Source organism: Tripterygium wilfordii, chromosome 23 (genome assembly GCF_013401445.1).
Source record: "Tripterygium wilfordii isolate XIE 37 chromosome 23, ASM1340144v1, whole genome shotgun sequence".
In the NCBI taxonomy this organism is placed as follows: Eukaryota; Viridiplantae; Streptophyta; class Magnoliopsida; order Celastrales; family Celastraceae; genus Tripterygium; species Tripterygium wilfordii.
The window spans coordinates 5,841,869-5,863,607 of NC_052254.1; the positions used below are offsets into that span (position 1 = coordinate 5,841,869).

Here is a 21,739-nt window from a genome sequence, read left to right on the forward strand (position 1 = left end):
ACAAAACATGCGACCTCCATAACAAAAAATTTGATGTGTTTAATTCAGTGGAGATGAGACTTGAACATTGGTGAAAGGATTGAATGGTGAAAGGGGTTTCTTTGTTGGCCATGGCTTTGAGAGGTAGGTTTCAAATAAACTTGATAAGAAAAACAAATAAGGTCTCTTGTCTAGGCTCCGATACCACTCGATATAGAAAATAAACTTATGATTTCATTCCTTGCTTAATCATTACAAAGGAAGCTATATATATACACAAGAAACCTTAACAATTGTAAAAGCAATCCTCATGATAGCAACAACCTCCATAACTCATGATAGGGTTAAACATAAAGCGCTAAAACTTCACTATGATATCTTTTCCTCCATTATTCACCAAGATTTCATGACAAACCGCATGAAAAATTCACAAAAGCAGAACTTCTTCTTTCAGTATCTATTGTGCACCTATTCAAAGAAAGCTTGAATGAATCGTAGTCAAGAAAAGGAATGAATAACATAAAATTGGAATAAACACTGAAAAACATATCTAAAAGATAAGATGAGTGAGCGGCATACTTATATAAGATAATCCACCATATGATTTTAAAAACTCAATCATGTTGTGTTTTTTGCTCCTACATTAGCGAGAGGCTATCAAAACCATTTATGTTTTCAGTCAATGAAATATCCAACAACAACAATGAAAAGCAAATCATACATCTACCATCCCATTAAGAAATAAGCAAATACTAATAAATAAGATGGTCCATGATCTAAGTGGCCATACACTATTGAATTGCTATTGAATAAACTTATTCATCTCTAAATTTGAAATGGTTTAATCAAATGCCAAGTAGTTTTCATAAGTTTTGTATCCAAATATTCAAATCTGATCAAATAAAATTTCTCTGAGAAAATATAAACTAAGAATATAAGTGGAACTCACTGAATAGCATTATGAGTTTTATAAACTTCCTAAAAAAAATCCTTAGATTTGAGCTCCATTTCTTTCTACAGCAACTAAAAAAACTCTATAAGTATCTTACAATTCGATTGCCTCTCAGTTGACCCTCAGACAACTTCAGTAAGATTAGAAGCTTGAAAAGTTTCCTTAATGGTTATTTTCGAATTGGAGTACATTGAGTGATGCAGACAAGATTCAAGGTTTGTGGCACTGAGAATCTTTAACAGCCTTTTTCGGTAGCTATGATCTTGTTCTCAGAAAGAGTAGTGTAGCTTGAAGAACCTGAAGCACTGACAACTGAAGGCCCTGGACTGAAACTGGAGTCCGACTAGCCAATTTGGCTAGAAAGCACGGATATCAAAACTTTTTGGCGGAGTAATTGAAGGAGTAGTTTTTTCCTTTCTCTTCTCAGGAGGGACTTGAGATGGTGGAGAATCATAGTCAATCGACAAGAGACACAAACAGGGGGATTACTCTCAAGGTTAGTTTCTGCAGATTTGGTCTATTTATAATAAATGAGCTACCTTCTTAGGAGAATCAGGGATTGATCACTACTTTGCTAACCATAATCTTTTCAAACTTTTGGCGGATGGTAGAAGATCTCACTGATACAGCAGAGTCAACTTTAGCATCATGGCTTTCATTGTCATTAGAAGAGTTATGGCTGAAGTCTACAAAGGAACTCAACTGTTAGTAATTGAAAGTCAGAATAAGTTGATAGAAGAGAGAAGCTTACCAGAATCATTGGACCCGTTTGCTCCAGGGTCAGGAGTAACCGCAACCAAAAGCTCTTCTAAATCTTGTGCAAAATGCTAGTTAATGTACTCAGCCCATCAATGGGTGAATTCTGGAGTAGCTTGATCACATCCAACAAAGCATAAAATTTTAAAGGAAGACACAATAGAAGCAGAGACAGAATAAATGTCAGTTAACAATTCAGCTGACCACACGCTCCCTACCCAAGAAGAATTTATTTTTGAGAGGTATGGGGGTAGGGGAATCATTTGGATACCTCTAAACTACCTGGCCAATTGAGCAGCATTATAATATTCAACACAACATTTATTGTTGTTCCGGGATTCGCTGAAGTAGTAAGGAAGATCCCCAGGGGACAGGAAATTGATCCATAAAGGGAGCGCATGCTCAACGTTTTCATCCCATTCAAGGTCTTTAGGGTTTACACCCAGCTAATCAAGATTCTAAGTGCAATCGAAGTGGCACAAGTAAAATCATCTGTGAGGGTGAAGTATTGATAGAAGTAGGAAAAAAACCATGAATTCATGATCCAGGGGAGTACATTATACCATGAGCCCATGATAGGGCCAATCAGGTAAAATCCTAAGTTATTTTGGAGGAACTAATGTAGAAGATAAAACTGTTAAGCTAGAAAATCAAGAACTTTGTATGCTGTTATACATAAACAATTTCTTTACCTTTTGCGTGGGTCTTCAGGCAATAAGAATAAGACATATCCCAAACTTTGGGATAGGAGAAGGAAGCATCGTCAAGAGCTTCTATGACATTGTTTGTCTCTGGGCATAAAAGCATAGACCCATAATAAAGGCTAGATCTTGCAGGGCAAGGCTCATAAACCCATCCCGAAAATGAATAGAGTTGGTGCCCATGTCCCAAAATTGAGTTGCAACACAGAGAAGAGCCTTGTTCACATGTATTTTTTCCCTCAGTAGGCCATAGATGGATTGGGGAGGTTTTGAAGTAAGTATTCCATGCGTGGAGATAGGTGAAAGGAAGTCTTTGGCCATAAAGAGGGTAGAAAGGTTGGAGAGATTCAAGGATAGACCCAATGAAGGAAGGAGCGAAACCAAATTTCTGAAGGCCAAAGGGAGGTTAGTACTTGAAGGTGAGGATAAGTATTGATGGGTATTTCCTCCTCCATTACGATATTTGGAGCTGGACCCCAAGACTGTTTTCACAATGATTGGAGCTAGTCATTGCGGAGAAGGAACATAATGTAGAGGAAAAGTTGGAAGAAAGAAAGGTTTGAGAAAGAATGAAGGTGGAAAGGTAAGATGGAAGTAACATCGTTCAAAGCTGTTATACTTCTTGTAGAGGTGGAACGCCTACAGTAAAAGCAGCTGATAGTATGTCCTTTAGTGATTAGCAGAGGAGGATGGTTATGCAATTAAGGGTGAATTTAAAAGTTAAAATTCAAATCCTTCTCATTTCAAGAGGAAGGTTTTAAGGTAACATTGTTTGTATAATAAATGACCATCATCCAACGATTGACACTTGGCAAGGAGCAACCAACATCCAGTAAAGATGTGGTAAGGACATGTCACTTTTATTTCTATCATTTGTTCATTTTGCCAGATTTTTTGATAGCTGTTGACCTGGAATCCAAGGATCAATTATTGAAAATCAGAGGTGTTTGAAGATCAATGTCTAAAAGAGTACAAATGTGGGGATTCTTGTCTTAACGATTTATCCTCTTCAAAATCAGTTTGTTGAGGAAAGAGTGAGATTTTAGCAAGATTATCTCAAAGAAAGCCCAGGAGAATCGGAATTTGTTAGCGATACATTCTTGAATTTTTGCAAACATGTTTTCAACTGCTACAAGATTCTGAGAAACCAAAGCCAAGTTCGTCCTACACCTTGAAGAAGAATAACTCTTCCCACGATTGATTATATAGGAGCATCAACAAAATGGTGACTGTTAGCCATGTTTTCATGATTTCAAGCATGAAGCCAGCAAATCAGGAGGCTAGAAAACACCACAGCCTCCTAGAATATCTATAACTACCTTGAAGAAGGAGCACAACCAAAGAGGCTCAACCATCATCCCCATTTCAAGGAGAAGGTTGAGGTTATGAAAGTCACTAACCTAGTCACTCAAGCAAGCAATAAGAAAGATATTTCCCATGATGCCCCACGGCACAACATATGAAGGAAGTGCTAGAGAAACAGGAGATGTCACCATAATCATCACAGGCACTATAAAAGGAGAAGGAAGAAAAGTCTACAACTGCTCCGCATCAACCAACAGACTCTGCGTCTATAAATCTTTACTTCTTTCGTAGGCAATGACTCATGTCACCTATCTTTACAATTAGCATGACTCTGGCCAACTAGTTTAAGATTTGTCTTTTACTTTTCAAGCCTTCGTGGTTATGCTAATTTATTTTTTTTGTAAAGCACGCCCTCATACATCTCATAATGTATTCATTTTTAGTGAAATTCCTGATGCATTCCACTAATGCATTGCTCTTCATTTCCTTTCAATAGAAGTTCTTTCATTCCGATAATAGTTTTGTCTCCTATTTTTCCAGATTGATACAGTGCGAATTTTAAGTCCTCTTCACGAAAAGCAACTTCAAGCCTATAGTCTTGTATTCTCAGTCTACAAATAGTATGTTTGGTGAAGAAGTCAGATTTCGTGTAATCCCTAATAAAAAATGTTTGGACTGATCGTAAGTCCTAGGACACCTGAACACACATCTTTCGCAACACAAACATTCCTATTCCCGAGTGTTAGAAACGAGACATCTCCTGTCCAACGCAGAAGTTATAGAACAATATTGTACAAGCTCAAATTCATTTTATATTCTACATATTTATCTTCAATATGACAAAGACAATAAATTAGTGTGCCCAATTACTTTTTGAAGGAATGAAAAAAGTAAATTACTAGTGTGGCATTCTTACAAAATGTGGGTGCGCAGGTCATTAATTTTTCGCTCTATTAAATGCTCATGACTTGCGTTCATCCAAAAAGTGATTGTTTGCTATATGCAAACACATATTGTGGGTGTTTGGCAGTGTGTTCGCACTGCGTTCAGTTACACCGCACCTCACAGCACCACAGTTTTTTGTGACACGTCAAACAGCTTTTGCGTTCCAACTCACCTCACAGCACCACAGCTTTTTATCTCATAGCACCTCACCACACCTCACAACACTCCCAAACACTTACAATATATGTTGAATTGTCCTACGTAATCAAATTAGGTCAATTATTTTATTTTAGATTAATGTACAATGCAAACATTAAGTGATTTTATATGAATATTATTAGTTATCTAATATAACCGTAATTTAGATACGCCAAACACACATCACAGCGCCGCACCACAGTTTTATAACTCACAACACCGCACAACACCTCATAGCAAGTGACAGCACTCCCAAACAGGCCCAATTACATATTTATGTGATACGCTTATAACTGATATTCCTAAAGTTGTAGAGCATACTTTGTTATCTGATTGGTTATGAGATCAATTCTTACATGAGATTTCACACTTTCTCATTTTCTTCTATTAATTGCTATTTTTATACATTTGAATTTTTTTAATTTTATTAAAAAAAAAAACTAAATCAATATTAAAGGAATGAAATGGGAGCTAGATGAAGATAACCTGCACAATTAGCTCTGGTGTTTCAGTTGTTTCATATATTGGTTTTCAAACTGGATAGAAATACAATGCTAGTGAGAACTACAGTGACCTAAATGTACATGAACTTTATCAGTCACATTTGAGCTTACATGGTTATTGTAAATATATGTTACCGCAACATGTATGGGCACGATTAAGAAACGTTGCATTGCTTATATCATTTGAATTATGTATTAAAATTCTTTTTGTTATTCGTGCATCACACAGGCCCAAGCACTAATTAATATTGTACCATACCATGTAGAATAGTAATAGTAATGGTAATAATGACAAAAAGGAAATAATGACAAAAAAGACAAATACATGTATTGTAATGGTAATAATAACATCAACATATATATATCTATATGTATTTTGGATAACAATCTTGTACCACAATGATTTAATTTTTAATTGTTTGCAATATAATTTCTGGAAAATTTTTTCAGGATGAGGTTTATCTAACTAATGAGATTTAACTTGTAGCATATTATTTTATTTAAATTTAGTATTATCCAATTTATATAATTTTATATAACTTTAAAGTGTTGGTTTTCTATTTATATATATATATATATTCCAAGTGCTGGTTATAGCAATTTTTTTGAATATATTTAAAAATATCTGAAAAAATCATGTATATGTAGGAGGGGAAAATTCAGATGTGAACCCATCGTTAGATTAAGACTTTGATACTAAATAAAACACCATTCCTCTTAAAAATTATTTGTTCTAAAGGGACATTCATAATATAAATTCCCCATCCAATAAAATAAATTGCATAATAGAATTTAGGAATTGCAAAATGCATTAAAAAAAAAAAATTTCTTAACCTTCAAGAAGTTCACAATCAATCCTCTGAAAATGAACTGCCTTTCCAAAAAGGTCATAGGCAACATTATAGTTTTGTTGAGCCATTATTCCAATAAGATTCAAACCATTAAGATTTGATTCTCGCACAGCCATGCAAAATCCACCTGCACCATTATTTATAAACATGCTTCCAGTGTCTAATCCTAACTCAACTCCTCCCGCAAAGTGAAACGTAACCACCGGAAACCCCGAGAGATCCCTATCGATGTCTCCCTTGTAGCATAATATCTTCGGATTCTTGATAACGCGTTCCAACTTCCCATCTAGCAAACTCTTCACTTGATCACTTAGTGAGTTATATGCATCAGTAGCAAGGTAAGTGATTGTTGATCCTGAATCAATAACAACTCCGCCGGTACCGGAAGGCGTCCTCTTGAAGACTCGTGGATCAATTTTTAGCATATTTTCTGCCACACTAATTCCTTCGAGTGTAAGAAAATACATAGTACGGTACAATTCTAGTGGAGTTGAATCACCTTCGATTATTACTCCATCTCCTAGATTTAATCGGTTAAAACTATAAGTAGGGTCTCTTATGCTACCAACACAATAGGAGAATTTAGAGCCCAATTTCCAAACCAATGAAATACTTGCAGACCCTAAACCGAGTACTCCACTAGGTTGTCCATTGAGACCACCATTGTCATGTCCGCACCCAAAAAACACATCATCAATTGTTGTTTCACCCTCATCATTGGTCTCAAAAGTGAGCTTCTCAGTCCCCATAATTCCAACTGACTTGGATCCATCTGCGTATTCAATAGAGAACTTACAATTGTTCGAAGAGTCACACAAGTCACGAGGAGAACCATAACAGAAAGGTGAGTAACATGACAAGTTTTTATATGTAGATGACTTTGAAGGATCAAATATTGGACTTGACTGACGAAAACATTTTGTGCAAGGTTTGCATTGAATCCACAAAGGATTGCTTCCTGTGTCCATTGACAGCAACTGAGGAACCGGAGGTGTTCCGATGGAGAAATTAGCCATGAATTGAACTCCGGCGTCATCTGCAACCAAGCGTGCGCGAGCATCATCGCTTGCGACAAAATATGAAGCCCTTGTTTCTAAGTAGGTAAGACGTTTGCTAGACTTCTGTATTGCAGATCTGAAACGGTCTGCAGTGGTTGCGGTAGAGTTGTAGTATGGAGAGTAAACAGAGTCATAATGAATGAGTCTAGTACCCAATTTTCGAGGTTTTGTTGTGGTGGCTAAAGTCGTGGTTAGGGCTAGCAGTGACAGACAGAGAAATATACTGAGCCTCGAACTCATAATAGCTTTCTTTTCTTCTATTCTCTGCCAAATAACTAGTAGCTGAGGGGTTTTATAGAATATCAATGACTACTATGTTTCCCTAACTGTATATAGGTTAAGGTTAGGATTAGGGTATGCGTATCATCTTCTTGAATGGAATCTGGTAAATGAAAGAAAATAATAACTTTTATGAATATAGAATATTTGAAAAAGATTCATAAGGAAACCTTTTACCCATATTGCAAAAATCACAAAATACCGCAAATTGGCAGAATCACAGAATATCGACAAATATGGAAGTTCAAAACAGCCTCCAACACAGCCTCTCCTTCTCATCCTCATTTTCTCATGCTTCTTCTCTGAATCCCCACAAATCACTGACCGACACTAAAGTGTGTGTACTTACCCCAAGTGTAGGGCATCAACAAGTAATAATCCGGCGAGTCCGGTATCGTATCCACAAGGAAGCGATGCAAATTTGGTGGTGAATGATATGCAAACAACTAACTAACACTAATAAGCACAATGAATATCAAAATGGAAACACAGTAGCATAGGCAATTTGTAACCAAAATTAAACAAGATTTGATTTGAAACACTTAATTAAAAATCCAATCTCTAATCCGTCCTGGTGGCTACTCAGTTCTCATATTCAATGAATCACTGCAAAAACTTACAACCATACACAATGCGTTGTGCGATACTATTAATCATGCATATTGACACAGTGCGGAAGCTAATAACACTCGAATTCGTTCACGACGAAATCAAGAAACTTGGAATCCACCAAGAACAATTGAGAAAACCTCAAGTAATTTTATTAATAAACTGAATGAATGAATTACAAATGTTTATGAAACTATTTATAGACTGAAAAAAACAATCAAACCCTAATTGGACTCCTAATTCAACTAGAATTGGAAAATTGAAAACATAAAACGTGCAGAAAATTTAATTAACTCCGTTGGACTTCAAAACGACGCCTTTTTGATCTCCTTCCGAATCTCAACTAGGGATACCCTGGGTTAACTTTTAGGTCCTCAAAATCAATCCTCGAAAACATATTATAATAAGGAAACAAATGAGGGAATCAAAAGTTATGGACGGTCAAAGTTGGAAACTAAAACTTTAATTCCCAAAAACAGCAACTTCAATTCCGATTTCGATTTGGCTTCTCCAAACACGTTCCAACTTCTCAAGGAACTCTTCCGTGGATCATTCTACATCATATATGCATGGAGGCCATCATGCCTCTTAGTATACGATGAACGCAAAGGGATAAGCACATAATTTTATGGATTGATGTTCCCCATTGATGCTTGGCTTAGCTAACACCCTATTTTCACGCTCAAAGACCAATAAACCATAACTTATAAATTGTGAAATAAATTGTTGGATGTTTGACGAAACTTATAGCATAAGCTAGCTTATAAGCTTTAAAAAAATCTACTTAACTTTAATTTAAAAGATAAAATAATTTTTATAGTATTATATATAATATTATCTTAATAAAAAAGAAAAAATAACTTTTTATCGTATTATATGTAATATTATCCTAATAAAAAAGAAAAAAAATCAAACATAGGCTTTAAAATAAGTTTCAAATTGAAGCTTATTTTAGAACTTATATAAGCTTATTTCAAAAATAAGCTTCAGATTTATAATATTATAAATCATAAATTTTATTTTTAAAATTAAATTTAAATAGATTTTTTTAGAACTTATAAGCTAGCTTATACTATAAACTTCATCAAACAACTGATAACTTATAAATTAGCTTACTTCTTATAGGTTATAAGCTAGCTTATTTTGACAGCATATAAGCTAGCTTAATATTGAAATTCTTGGGACAATCGCGTTGAAAAAAGGTTGATGTGAAGAAATTTATACCGGTAGTGATAGTCATACACAATTTTGGTATCCATAAAGATACTTAATGACATGGCTTGCCATGTAAGATGCTGACCAGGTAAATTCAAAATTCAAAAAATGAAAAATTGTTATGTGTAAAATACACTTATTTTTTTGGGCTTAAAGTTATTATTTTTCTATGATGTTTAGTGCAAAATACTGCTCATATTGGTGTTTTTATGAGCAGGTACTGCTGGAGAGTAAAGCTGGCATTGGATAGAATTTGTAACCTGGTTTGCAACCTGTTGCGGTCACAGAACGCGGGAATCAGATTTGTGCGATTAAGTTGCTGATGTGGCTAAAACAGTTGGGCCATCTTAGGGTTTGTTAAAGAATATATAAGCAATGTTGTGCTGAGAAAAAGAGACATTTTTGCTGCACGGTTGAAGACCTAATTTTGGATAAAGAGTGATGGCAAGAAGGAGAAGGCATGTCAAGCTTGGCAGTCCAATCCTTCGGCAAATCTCAACTCTCCCATTGATTTGAACATTTTTAATGAGTATTTATATGTGTTGGACATGAATTTTATTCTAGGGTATAAAGAACACTATCTATTCCATTTACAACAGATCCAAGTTGTACTGTGATCTCAGTGATTGCTTCGTGCAATTTATCTGGGTCATGAGTACTTGCTTGTCTGCCCCATGACATATATCGAACACCTTGTATGGCATACTTTGAAACCATAAGTTGCCTTTTGTAGTCTTGAACTTTGTCGGTTGCTTCTTTAAGTCTCCTTTTGGTTTCCCTCAAAGCTTCTTGTAGAGATTCGATGGTTTTCTGGGGATCGTCCTCGTATACGTCTTCCCTTATAGGGGAGAGGTTGAATCTGGGATCATTTCCACCTTCATCTTCTTTAGAAGTAGAACCTTCATCAGTTCTAGACCTTTTTGCAGGTGGAGAGTTAGGAGTATCCATCCTTGAAGATTTCTTGAGAAAGATATTGGTTTCTACTGATTCTTACTTTTGAATATTTATACAAATGGAATATGAAGGAAGTGTTGGAGCAAGACTTACTGTCTAGGTCAACATTGTGTTTTTGATGATTGTGTATGATTGTATACTAAAATGTGTGTGAGCATGCTTGACTTGAACATATCCTAAAATGCTAGAAAACATGCTTAAATGGTTATTTGGTTAATTGTTTAATATCTTAATTGTGCGTATACACTTAAATGAAGGCTTATGCATATCTCTATGTGAATTTGATATCTATATATTTTTGAGATAGTGCTGGAAATTTAGTTTTGAAAACAAACATACATGGACTAAGTTAGGGCATTAATCTTCTAATGATCATAATTTATCTTAACCAACTTAGATCAAAATGACTTGAAATTTGAACCACATGCACATAAAAGTCTAATATATGTTCTAGGACTATAATCATGATAAATTAAGTGCATCACATATACATTTGGTCATATGCTTAAATTCCGCCAAAACTAGGTTTTACCTAATTTTGTACATATGTGTTCTTTGTGAACGTGGTGAACCAAATGAACTCCGATTTAAATGAAATTTCGTGTGCATCTTAGTTTTATCACTATGAACATATTTGACCTAGTAAAGTTCAAGAGAAAAGGTCATTTACACTGAGTTTGCAAAATGACATTGAATTTACACTTAGAATTTATCGGTTTCACTATTAGTGACTTATTTGCTTGGTTGAGTGACCAAACGATTTCCGATTGTTATGAAATTTTATAAGGACATTTTAATATATATAAAATGATTTATCATGAAGTAATATGAATTTTCTGGGTTGTTTTTCTAATGTAATTAACCTATGCGCTCTATATGAAGCTCTTTGAGCTTACATGCAATTGGGGAGTTCTACCTCCTATTTCTTTGTAGGTTAATCATCATGAGGATGTTATATCACTCAGAATTCAGTTTGCTCAAGTGAATTGAAGTCCGGTTTTCAAGTATGAGCTTGGATCTCTAGAAAACCAAGAAAAACCTATGTTCATCAACCTTCCACTAAGGCATTTTGATTGATGATTGGAACTAGCCTTAGGGCTGTATAATATGGATATATTGGTGCTGCCAAATTCAGAGTTTGAAGTCAAGATTGGAGGGACATGTTTGGTCACTTGAAGGATCTCTTGTCTTCATCAAACAAGATCTTGCACATGCTTCCTTTATTGAGGTCAATGATCATATTTTTGTGAGAAGACAATTGATGAAGCTAAAGGACAAATGCAATGGTTGAAATTTGTAAGAGATGAGAAAGTATGTTTTGCAACTAGACAAGACTTAGATTATGAAGATATTCTTGAAGACTACAAGCTCCAACGGTACACTAATCTATGGCTGAGATTGAATTGTTTTGAATTATGAATGGATCAGATTACAACAAGACTTGAAGGGTTAAGATGACCATTTAAAAGGTGAATCCAATGGTTGTGCATAAGACCATATTCTTGCTTGCAATTTTTGACTTACAAGAAGATCTTACTTGATTTTTGGAGTCAAAGATGGTTGCAAGTTGCTACACATTTTGTAGGAAATTATTGGAGATACCAAGGCCAAGATTTGGTGGAAGTTTGATCAAATGGTCAAAGATGACAAAATTGTTGGAGGATACCAAGGTCAAGATTTGGTGCAAGTTTGATCAAATTGTCAAAAATGGCTGCAAGTGCACATGACAACTCAAATCTTGGAAAGCTAGACTTGGAAAATAATGCAAGTGCAACGGCTACATATTGTAAGGTCAAGATTTAATGATCTATTCAGTAAATGGCCAAGATTTGCACATGTAATTGAAGGTCGAGATTTGAAGATGGAAAAAGATCCAATGGTGGAAATCACAAGAGCTTGGTAAATTATAAAGAGGGGTTCTTCCTCATTCCAACTTGGAGAAGCCAAAATTACATTGAAGAAATTGTTGTTCTCAAAGCTTCCAAGCTAGTTTGTGCCATTGAATCCAAGCTTCTACCCAAGCCACTCTAAAGGCTTCCTCACTATTTTGCTTTTGCAAAGAGGGAGTGCTTCTCATTTGGCTTCTTATTTTCAGATTCGAAAATCCTCATTATTCTTCATTTTCTATCCAACCCGTGAGGTGATATTGTGATTCTTGAGTGTTCCTCAACCCCATTTGCTTAGTGCAAACCTTGAGTGAACCATTTATACCGAACACTTGTAAAAGTCCCTTCATTGGGCAAAAACCTTGTTGAGGTTGAGTTTAAGGGAGTGCTTGAAACCCTTGGTTGTAAAGTTTGAAGATTATCTTGAAATCTTCAGTTTTAAGGGTGACCTAAAAACCCTTGTGAGTTTTGTGGAGCTCTTGAGAAAACCACATCCTTAGTGGAGGTTGAAAAATCCTAGGTTGGTGAACCTAGGTAGTAGATGTAGGAGAAGAGTCTCCGAACTACTATAAATTGCTGTGTGGACTTTCTTGATTGCATTGCTTGCTTGTTGATTGATTAAGTGTTTTGATTGCAGAATTTTCTGAACCACTAGTCTGTCCGTGCACTGTTCACATAGCTAAACTTTGAATTTTAATCTGAATTTTTGATATAGTATTCATTAGGGTGTTGTGATTCTGCATACCAAATTTCATTGAATTCTGACTTGATTTGCTAGGTGAAATTTGAGTTGTAAAATCTGTGCGCAGTGTGTTGTTTAAAAAATCTGTTTTTGCAATTCCTTGATTATTTGATAATTGATCATTCACCATATTGTATCACATCTTGCATTGAAATGAATATTGATTAAGATAATCATTAGAGTCCAAATTTGTGTGCTAATTGTTAATTGACATTGATTTCCTTTTAAATTATAAAAAGAGATTCCTATCGAAATTTGGGGACACAATTCACCCCCCCTCTTGTGTTAAGTACGATCCATCAATTGGTATCGGAGCAAGGTTTGCTAAAACATAGGATTAACACCCTTATTAGCATTTTTATGACTTACACAAATTTGCATGTTGAGGCCGAAAGCCTTTCTATGGATATTCCACCTATCTTTGATGGTGACTATCCATTTTGGAAGAATAGAATGAGAATATTTATTAAATCTAGAGGCATAGACGTATGAAGGGTAGTAAAGGATGGTCCTCATTGTCCTAGTAGGAGTAGAGGAGATGAATGGACAAATAAGGACATTGAATTAATGTGCTTAAATGTTTATGCTATTAATCTCTTTCATATCTCTCTTAGTAGGTGTGGACTTGACCATATTTCCGGATGTACAAATGCAAAGCAAGTTTGGGAAATGATGGAAAGAAAGTATGAAAGGTCAAATGGCGATGTGTGCCTAGTGACCAAAGTGGAGGAGACCTCTAGTGATAAAGAGGAAGAAATCAAGGCCAACCTTTGCTTGGTGGCAAAGGAAGAAGAGTTATCATCAATTCCGGATGATATGGTAAATGATTCTACACTACCCACTTATGATGAATTGAGTAATGTGTATGATGAATTATGTGATGCTCATGGTGACTTAATTTCTAAATACAAGCATGCTACAAAAGAAATATCTAGGCTTGTGAAAATTGAGAAATCACATGTGGATGAGATTAATGATAAGTATGTTGATCTAAATGCAAAGCATGATAATATATATTTATCTCTTGATGCTTTGATGAAAGAAAATGAAAATCTTAGAAATGAATTATCTATGCATGCTTCTAGTAGTAACATTGCAAATTGTAATACTTCAAAGATTCATGATTTGGATGCCTTGCATGCTAGAGTGAATGAGTTAGAACAAGAGTTGAGAACATGGGATGAGCATGAATGTATAATTTTGAACAATTCTACTTCTTTGCAACTTGAGCTTGATGATGTGAAAGAAAAGTATAGGATGTTAGAAATACAATTTTCTAAATTCTCTATGAGTTCATCAAAGCTCGATGAGTTGCTTGCCTCTCAAAGACACTACCTTGATAAGAGTGGACTTGGATTTGATCCTACGAAACTCAAAGAAACCATGAGTAGTGTTAGTACCATAGCCAAGCCTTCAAAAGGCAAGGCCAAGCTAGCTCATCCCATGGGTGAGACTAGTACCTCTAGGGAAACTCATCCTAAACTAAGGAGAGTTCACCTAAGGAGGTTGTGGGTGCCAAAGGGTTTGTGTGATATTGATGTGAAAGCTTATGTGAAGAATTCTTTTAATATTAATGTATATGCAATTGTGGCCACTAACCCTAAAGGATCCAAAGTTTGGATACCTAAAACGTCTTGATCACACTTTATTTAGATGTGCTATGCATTAGTTTGGGATACTAGGCTTTATTGATTTGTTTCTTTTTAAAAAAATATATATATAAAAAAAATAATAATAAAAAAAAAAATTGAATGCTAGAACCTAAATGAAGGGCTGCCCAAATATGATTTTTAATGATTGTCATTGAAAATGATTTTATTAGGTTATATGATGCTTGGATGTTGTATGAGAGTTATGCATTTATACTATTTTTAATCTTTATTGAAAAAGATTGCAAATTAAGCATGAAATGCATGATATGTATGACAAAGGTTGAATATGAGAAAATCATTGAACAAATTATTTTTGTAATTTTTGTATGAAGAGAAAACCTAAAGTTATCCACTTTAGGAGTTTTAATTTAAAGATGTTTTTTCTTGAATACAAAAGAAAATCTAGAGAAGTTTGATGATAAAAGTGATATTTGTATTCTTCTTGATTACTTATCTCTTTCTAGTGCACACAATGCTTTTGATGCTAAGCCTAGAATTGTTAAGGAAAGTGTTTGTGTTAATTTTTATGATATAACCACACTTGAGGTCAATGTGCTTGTAGAGAAATAATTTTCAGATTTGAAGGACCTTGGACATCCCAAGGAGTTAATCTAAAATGGTACCCGTGGGGTACTTATCTTGGATGAGGATGCACCATTGGTGAAGAGCTCAAAAGAAGATGAAGATCTCAAATGATGAGGCAACACCAATTGGTGAGGAAAGTGTGCAACCCTTGGGGGAGCAACTTTAAATCAAGGAAAATATATTCAAAACATGGACAAACACAAACACTCTAAGGAAGGAACAAATATTAAAGGAATATCATCAAGATGCTCAAACAAAAAGCTAGGAGGGTTTCGACGGTCATTTCTTAAACCTTTAAACTCCTTTGTATTATTTTTGTTAGATGCTTAACTTTAACTCAATTGCATTTGGAATGTTTGATTTTTGATGATATGTGGTATGCATATTTTCTCAAATATTCATTGGTATGCATAATTGAAGGGGGAGCATGCCCTAAGTCTAGAAATTCATGTTTTATCATTAATTGAAAAAAGATAGAACGTATGTTAAGTTTCTTAAGTGAACTTGTTGCATCTCTATAATTTGGAAGCAAAATGTGAAATACATGACTTCTAGTGTGCTTTTATTACTATTCATGAACGCATGTATTTGGTTGGTGTGAACTCCTCTCCCTATTCCCTCTTGATTGATTACATTATAGGGAAGAGAAAATGATTAGAAAAGATGCATTAAAATGACATATTCTAAATTGGCATATTTTCATGTGATATTTAGTATTTGAGCTTTTATTGACGAAACATACTTATCTTGTATCAAGCATGGTGCATCCTTAAACTAGTACTTGAACTGACATATGAAATGGTTTATAGACCAAAGTTTAAGGGGGAGTGCATTTGCCATGTTTTGGTGAGAAGAATGTATGCTACTATGCTTGAAGTAAGGGGAAGCTAATCTGAACATTACTTTGTACTCGATATATAGCTCACTTCATTTGCATGATTTGAAACAATTAAGAATTTGAGTATAAAATGAGAATTTAAATTAAACCATAAGATCTTTTTTATAATTACAAAAAGGGGGGAGAAAGAATATAGTTTTTGGATAAAGATTGTAGTTCTTGAAAAAAAAAAAATGGTACATCTTTAGAAAACTACATTGCACATTTTGGAATCATCAAAAAGGGGGAGATTGTTGGACAGGAATTTTATTCTAGGGTATAAAGAACACTATCTATTCCATTTACAACAGATCCAAGTTGTACTGTGATCTCAGTGATTGCTTCGTGCAATTTATCTGGGTCATGAGTACTTGCTTGTCTGCCCCATGACATATATCGAACACCTTGTATGGCATACTTTGAAACCATAAGTTGCCTTTTGTAGTCTTGAACTTTGTCGGTTGCTTCTTTAAGTCTCCTTTTGGTTTCCCTCAAAGCTTCTTGTAGAGATTCGATGGTTTTCTGGGGATCGTCCTCGTATACGTCTTCCCTTATAGGGGAGAGGTTGAATCTGGGATCATTTCCACCTTCATCTTCTTTAGAAGTAGAACCTTCATCAGTTCTAGACCTTTTTGCAGGTGGAGAGTTAGGAGTATCCATCCTTGAAGATTTCTTGAGAAAGATATTGGTTTCTACTGATTCTTACTTTTGAATATTTATACAAATGGAATATGAAGGAAGTGTTGGAGCAAGACTTACTGTCTAGGTCAACATTGTGTTTTTGATGATTGTGTATGATTGTATACTAAAATGTGTGTGAGCATGCTTGACTTGAACATATCCTAAAATGCTAGAAAACATGCTTAAATGGTTATTTGGTTAATTGTTTAATATCTTAATTGTGCGTATACACTTAAATGAAGGCTTATGCATATCTCTATGTGAATTTGATATCTATATATTTTTGAGATAGTGCTGGAAATTTAGTTTTGAAAACAAACATACATGGACTAAGTTAGGGCATTAATCTTCTAATGATCATAATTTATCTTAACCAACTTAGATCAAAATGACTTGAAATTTGAACCACATGCACATAAAAGTCTAATATATGTTCTAGGACTATAATCATGATAAATTAAGTGCATCACATATACATTTGGTCATATGCTTAAATTCCGCCAAAACTAGGTTTTACCTAATTTTGTACATATGTGTTCTTTGTGAACGTGGTGAACCAAATGAACTCCGATTTAAATGAAATTTCGTGTGCATCTTAGTTTTATCACTATGAACATATTTGACCTAGTAAAGTTCAAGAGAAAAGGTCATTTACACTGAGTTTGCAAAATGACATTGAATTTACACTTAGAATTTATCGGTTTCACTATTAGTGACTTATTTGCTTGGTTGAGTGACCAAACGATTTCCGATTGTTATGAAATTTTATATGGACATTTTAATATATATAAAATGATTTATCATGCAGTAATATGAATTTTCTGGGTTGTTTTTCTAATGTAATTAACCTATGCGCTCTATATGAAGCTCTTTGAGCTTACATGCAATTGGGGAGTTCTACCTCCTATTTCTTTGTAGGTTAATCATCATGAGGATGTTATATCACTCAGAATTCAGTTTGCTCAAGTGAATTGAAGTCCGGTTTTCAAGTATGAGCTTGGATCTCTAGAAAACCAAGAAAAACCTATGTTCATCAACCTTCCACTAAGGCATTTTGATTGATGATTGGAACTAGCCTTAGGGCTGTATAATATGGATATATTGGTGCTGCCAAATTCAGAGTTTGAAGTCAAGATTGGAGGGACATGTTTGGTCACTTGAAGGATCTCTTGTCTTCATCAAACAAGATCCTGCACATGCTTCCTTTATTGAGGTCAATGATCATATTTTTGTGAGAAGACAATTGATGAAGCTAAAGGACAAATGCAATGGTTGAAATTTGTAAGAGATGAGAAAGTATGTTTTGCAACTAGACAAGACTTAGATTATGAAGATATTCTTGAAGACTACAAGCTCCAACGGTACACTAATCTATGGCTGAGATTGAATTGTTTTGAATTATGAATGGATCAGATTACAACAAGACTTGAAGGGTTAAGATGACCATTTAAAAGGTGAATCCAATGGTTGTGCATAAGACCATATTCTTGCTTGCAATTTTTGACTTACAAGAAGATCTTACTTGATTTTTGGAGTCAAAGATGGTTGCAAGTTGCTACACATTTTGTAGGAAATTATTGGAGATACCAAGGCCAAGATTTGGTGGAAGTTTGATCAAATGGTCAAAGATGACAAAATTGTTGGAGATACCAAGGTCAAGATTTGGTGCAAGTTTGATCAAATTGTCAAAAATGGCTGCAAGTGCACATGACAACTCAAATCTTGGAAAGCTAGACTTGGAAAATAATGCAAGTGCAACGGCTACATATTGTAAGGTCAAGATTTAATGATCTATTCAGTAAATGGCCAAGATTTGCACATGTAATTGAAGGTCGAGATTTGAAGATGGAAAAAGATCCAATGGTGGAAATCACAAGAGCTTGGTAAATTATAAAGAGGGGTTCTTCCTCATTCCAACTTGGAGAAGCCAAAATTACATTGAAGAAATTGTTGTTCTCAAAGCTTCCAAGCTAGTTTGTGCCATTGAATCCAAGCTTCTACCCAAGCCACTCTAAAGGCTTCCTCACTATTTTGCTTTTACAAAGAGGGAGTGCTTCTCATTTGGCTTCTTATTTTCAGATTCGAAAATCCTCATTATTCTTCATTTTCTATCCAACCCGTGAGGTGATATTGTGATTCTTGAGTGTTCCTCAACCCCATTTGCTTAGTGCAAACCTTGAGTGAACCATTTATACCGAACACTTGTAAAAGTCCCTTCATTGGGCAAAAACCTTGTTGAGGTTGAGTTTAAGGGAGTGCTTGAAACCCTTGGTTGTAAAGTTTGAAGATTATCTTGAAATCTTCAGTTTTAAGGGTGACCTAAAAACCCTTGTGAGTTTTGTGGAGCTCTTGAGAAAACCACATCCTTAGTGGAGGTTGAAAAATCCTAGGTTGGTGAACCTAGGTAGTAGATGTAGGAGAAGAGTCTCCGAACTACTATAAATTGCTGTGTGGACTTTCTTGATTGCATTGCTTGCTTGTTGATTGATTAAGTGTTTTGATTGCAGAATTTTCTGAACCACTAGTCTGTCCGTGCACTGTTCACATAGCTAAACTTTGAATTTTAATCTGAATTTTTGATATAGTATTCATTAGGGTGTTGTGATACTGCATACCAAATTTCATTGAATTCTGACTTGATTTGCTAGGTGAAATTTGAGTTGTAAAATCTGTGCGCAGTGTGTTGTTTAAAAAATCTGTTTTTGCAATTCCTTGATTATTTGATAATTGATCATTCACCATATTGTATCACATCTTGCATTGAAATGAATATTGATTAAGATAATCATTAGAGTCCAAATTTGTGTGCTAATTGTTAATTGACATTGATTTCCTTTTAAATTATAAAAAGAGATTCCTATCGGAATTTGGGGACACAATTCACCCCCCCCCCTCTTGTGTTAAGTACGATCCATCAATATGGTTTTAATTATGACTATGTGTAACTAAACTCTTTTCTAGCTAGGGTTTGGTAATTCTTCTACCATAAATCTTGTGTATAGATTTGATTGACAATCAGACTAAGTTTAATTCTTTGTTATCTGGATTGATTGCTTATTTCCTATTGTTATGCATGCATGCCTGATCAACATCATAATTTTAGGAATTGTTAGTTAAACATATTCGGCTGACCATGACCCGATGTTTGACGAAGTAACAAGAACTTGCGTAAGATCCAAGTTTTGGGAACATAGGGCATAATTGATTGGGTAATAGACCATTATCCTAGATTGTGCAACTGTCGATTTCCTAGTGCTTATGCTTGTCTTAGGAAAATCTTAGCATAGACGAACCAAGACTGCTTTGATAAGAAAAGATCTTGCAACTAGACCAATGTCAGGATCGTTGTTTAGGGAAGTCTAATTGATTGCAGCTGGACCAAGGCCTTTCAATTAACATTATTAAACTTTTAAATTGTGTGATTGCATATTAATTTGTGTGTGCAGGTGGAGGTAGTTGACAAGCCAAACCTAAGCTAGTTTTTATTATCCATTGATATTTAGTTCAATTTTATTGTTAGTTGATATCTGAATTATTTGAGATTTATTTTACACTATTGTTAGTTGGGATAAACCCGTCAGTATTGCGTCGCAAGTGTTTCTTGCGATAAAAAGTATCGATCAAAAATCAAATCCCTAAAATCACTGTTATCTCTCTTGGGATTCCAATTTTCTCTCTCCTCTGTCTCTCCCTCTCCTCCCTCATGTGACTTCTCTCTCCCTCTCTCATGGCCAACGCCAGATCTCCACCATCCGACCACCATTGCTATCAAAAGAAGCGTCTGTGCCCCAAGACTAAAGCCCAGCCACCATTTGTCATCATCCGTTACTGATTTTGCCGAAAATCCACCTTGAAGCCATGGGTTCTCGTCAGACAAAAAACACTGATCCAGTTGATTCTGGTGTCGGTTTGACAACCCCACACCACCATTGAACTCAATTAGGTGAGGAGCACCTAGCCCAACCCTTCATCAATCGAAACGGCCACCGACAAATGAAGATCCACGTCAAAGGTATGCTCTAGTGTGTTATGACATTGATTGAAATTAATTACATTGTGAAGAAAAAATGTACTTACCACATATTTTCTGTTATTGTCCATGGTTTCAAATGTAAGACCAATGTAATTAGGTTTTGTTGGGGAAGATTGGTTTTACAATGTTGTTTGCAAAAATGTAATTCATATTTTTGTAGGCCTTCGACTATTGCGTAATGTATCTTGACAATCTATAATTTTGCACAAAGCAGGAGCTAACTACTTTGTCCGTTTGGTAGTGTAATGAGGCTTAGTAGCCTTTTTTGGTTGAAAGCATACATTGTCAGTTCAGAAGTGTAATACAATGGAAGTATGCACAATATAATTGATTTGTTTGTAGGCCTTGCAATATTGCATAGTGTAAATTTTGCATAATGCTGTTGTTAAATACATTGGCAGTATGAAAATGTAATTGGTTATTGTTCTTGCACAAGACTTTTTCGGACTCGTTTCGCATAGAGTTGCTAAATGCATTGGCAGTATGAAAGTGTAATTGGTTATTATTCTTGCATAATGTAGCTCTTGCATAAGATTTTTACGGACTCATTTCACACAGAGCTCCTACATAAGGCGACTCAACAACAGAGGCTACTACATCTTTAGATCTGTTGACCAAAAGACTCCAAAACTGCCTATGGATTTATTTTGGTGGATCTACACAAGACTCGTTTCACTTGATTTCATATTAATTTGGTGAATTTTTGTTCATTTTCATATCTCTAGTGGCGCAATTTCTTGATTTCGGGTGGAAATATTGTTTCATGGTAGAACTTTAATGATTTTTGTTTAGCAGCGACTTCAATTCTGTCTTGATGATATTTCTTGAGATTTTATTTTCTACGTTAAAGTATATGGGAGGTTTTGTTGATTTATTTCGCTCCTTTCGTGGCTATTTTGATTGTGTCTAGGATTTAGGGAAAATCCTTCTAGATTGTCTGAATGTAATTAGTTGATTATAATACAATAGTTAAATACA

At 35.0% G+C, this 21,739-nt stretch overlaps 1 protein-coding gene across 1 annotated transcript; it reads right to left on the bottom strand.

Moving 5' to 3' along the window:
- Positions 1-6,168: 6,168 nt before the first annotated feature.
- LOC119992737 (aspartic proteinase CDR1-like) lies at positions 6,169-7,488 on the bottom strand. Its single transcript, XM_038839531.1, has one exon. It carries the CDS (start codon positions 7,486-7,488, stop codon positions 6,169-6,171), a length of 1,320 nt encoding a protein of 439 aa, XP_038695459.1.
- Positions 7,489-21,739: the final 14,251 nt, after the last annotated feature.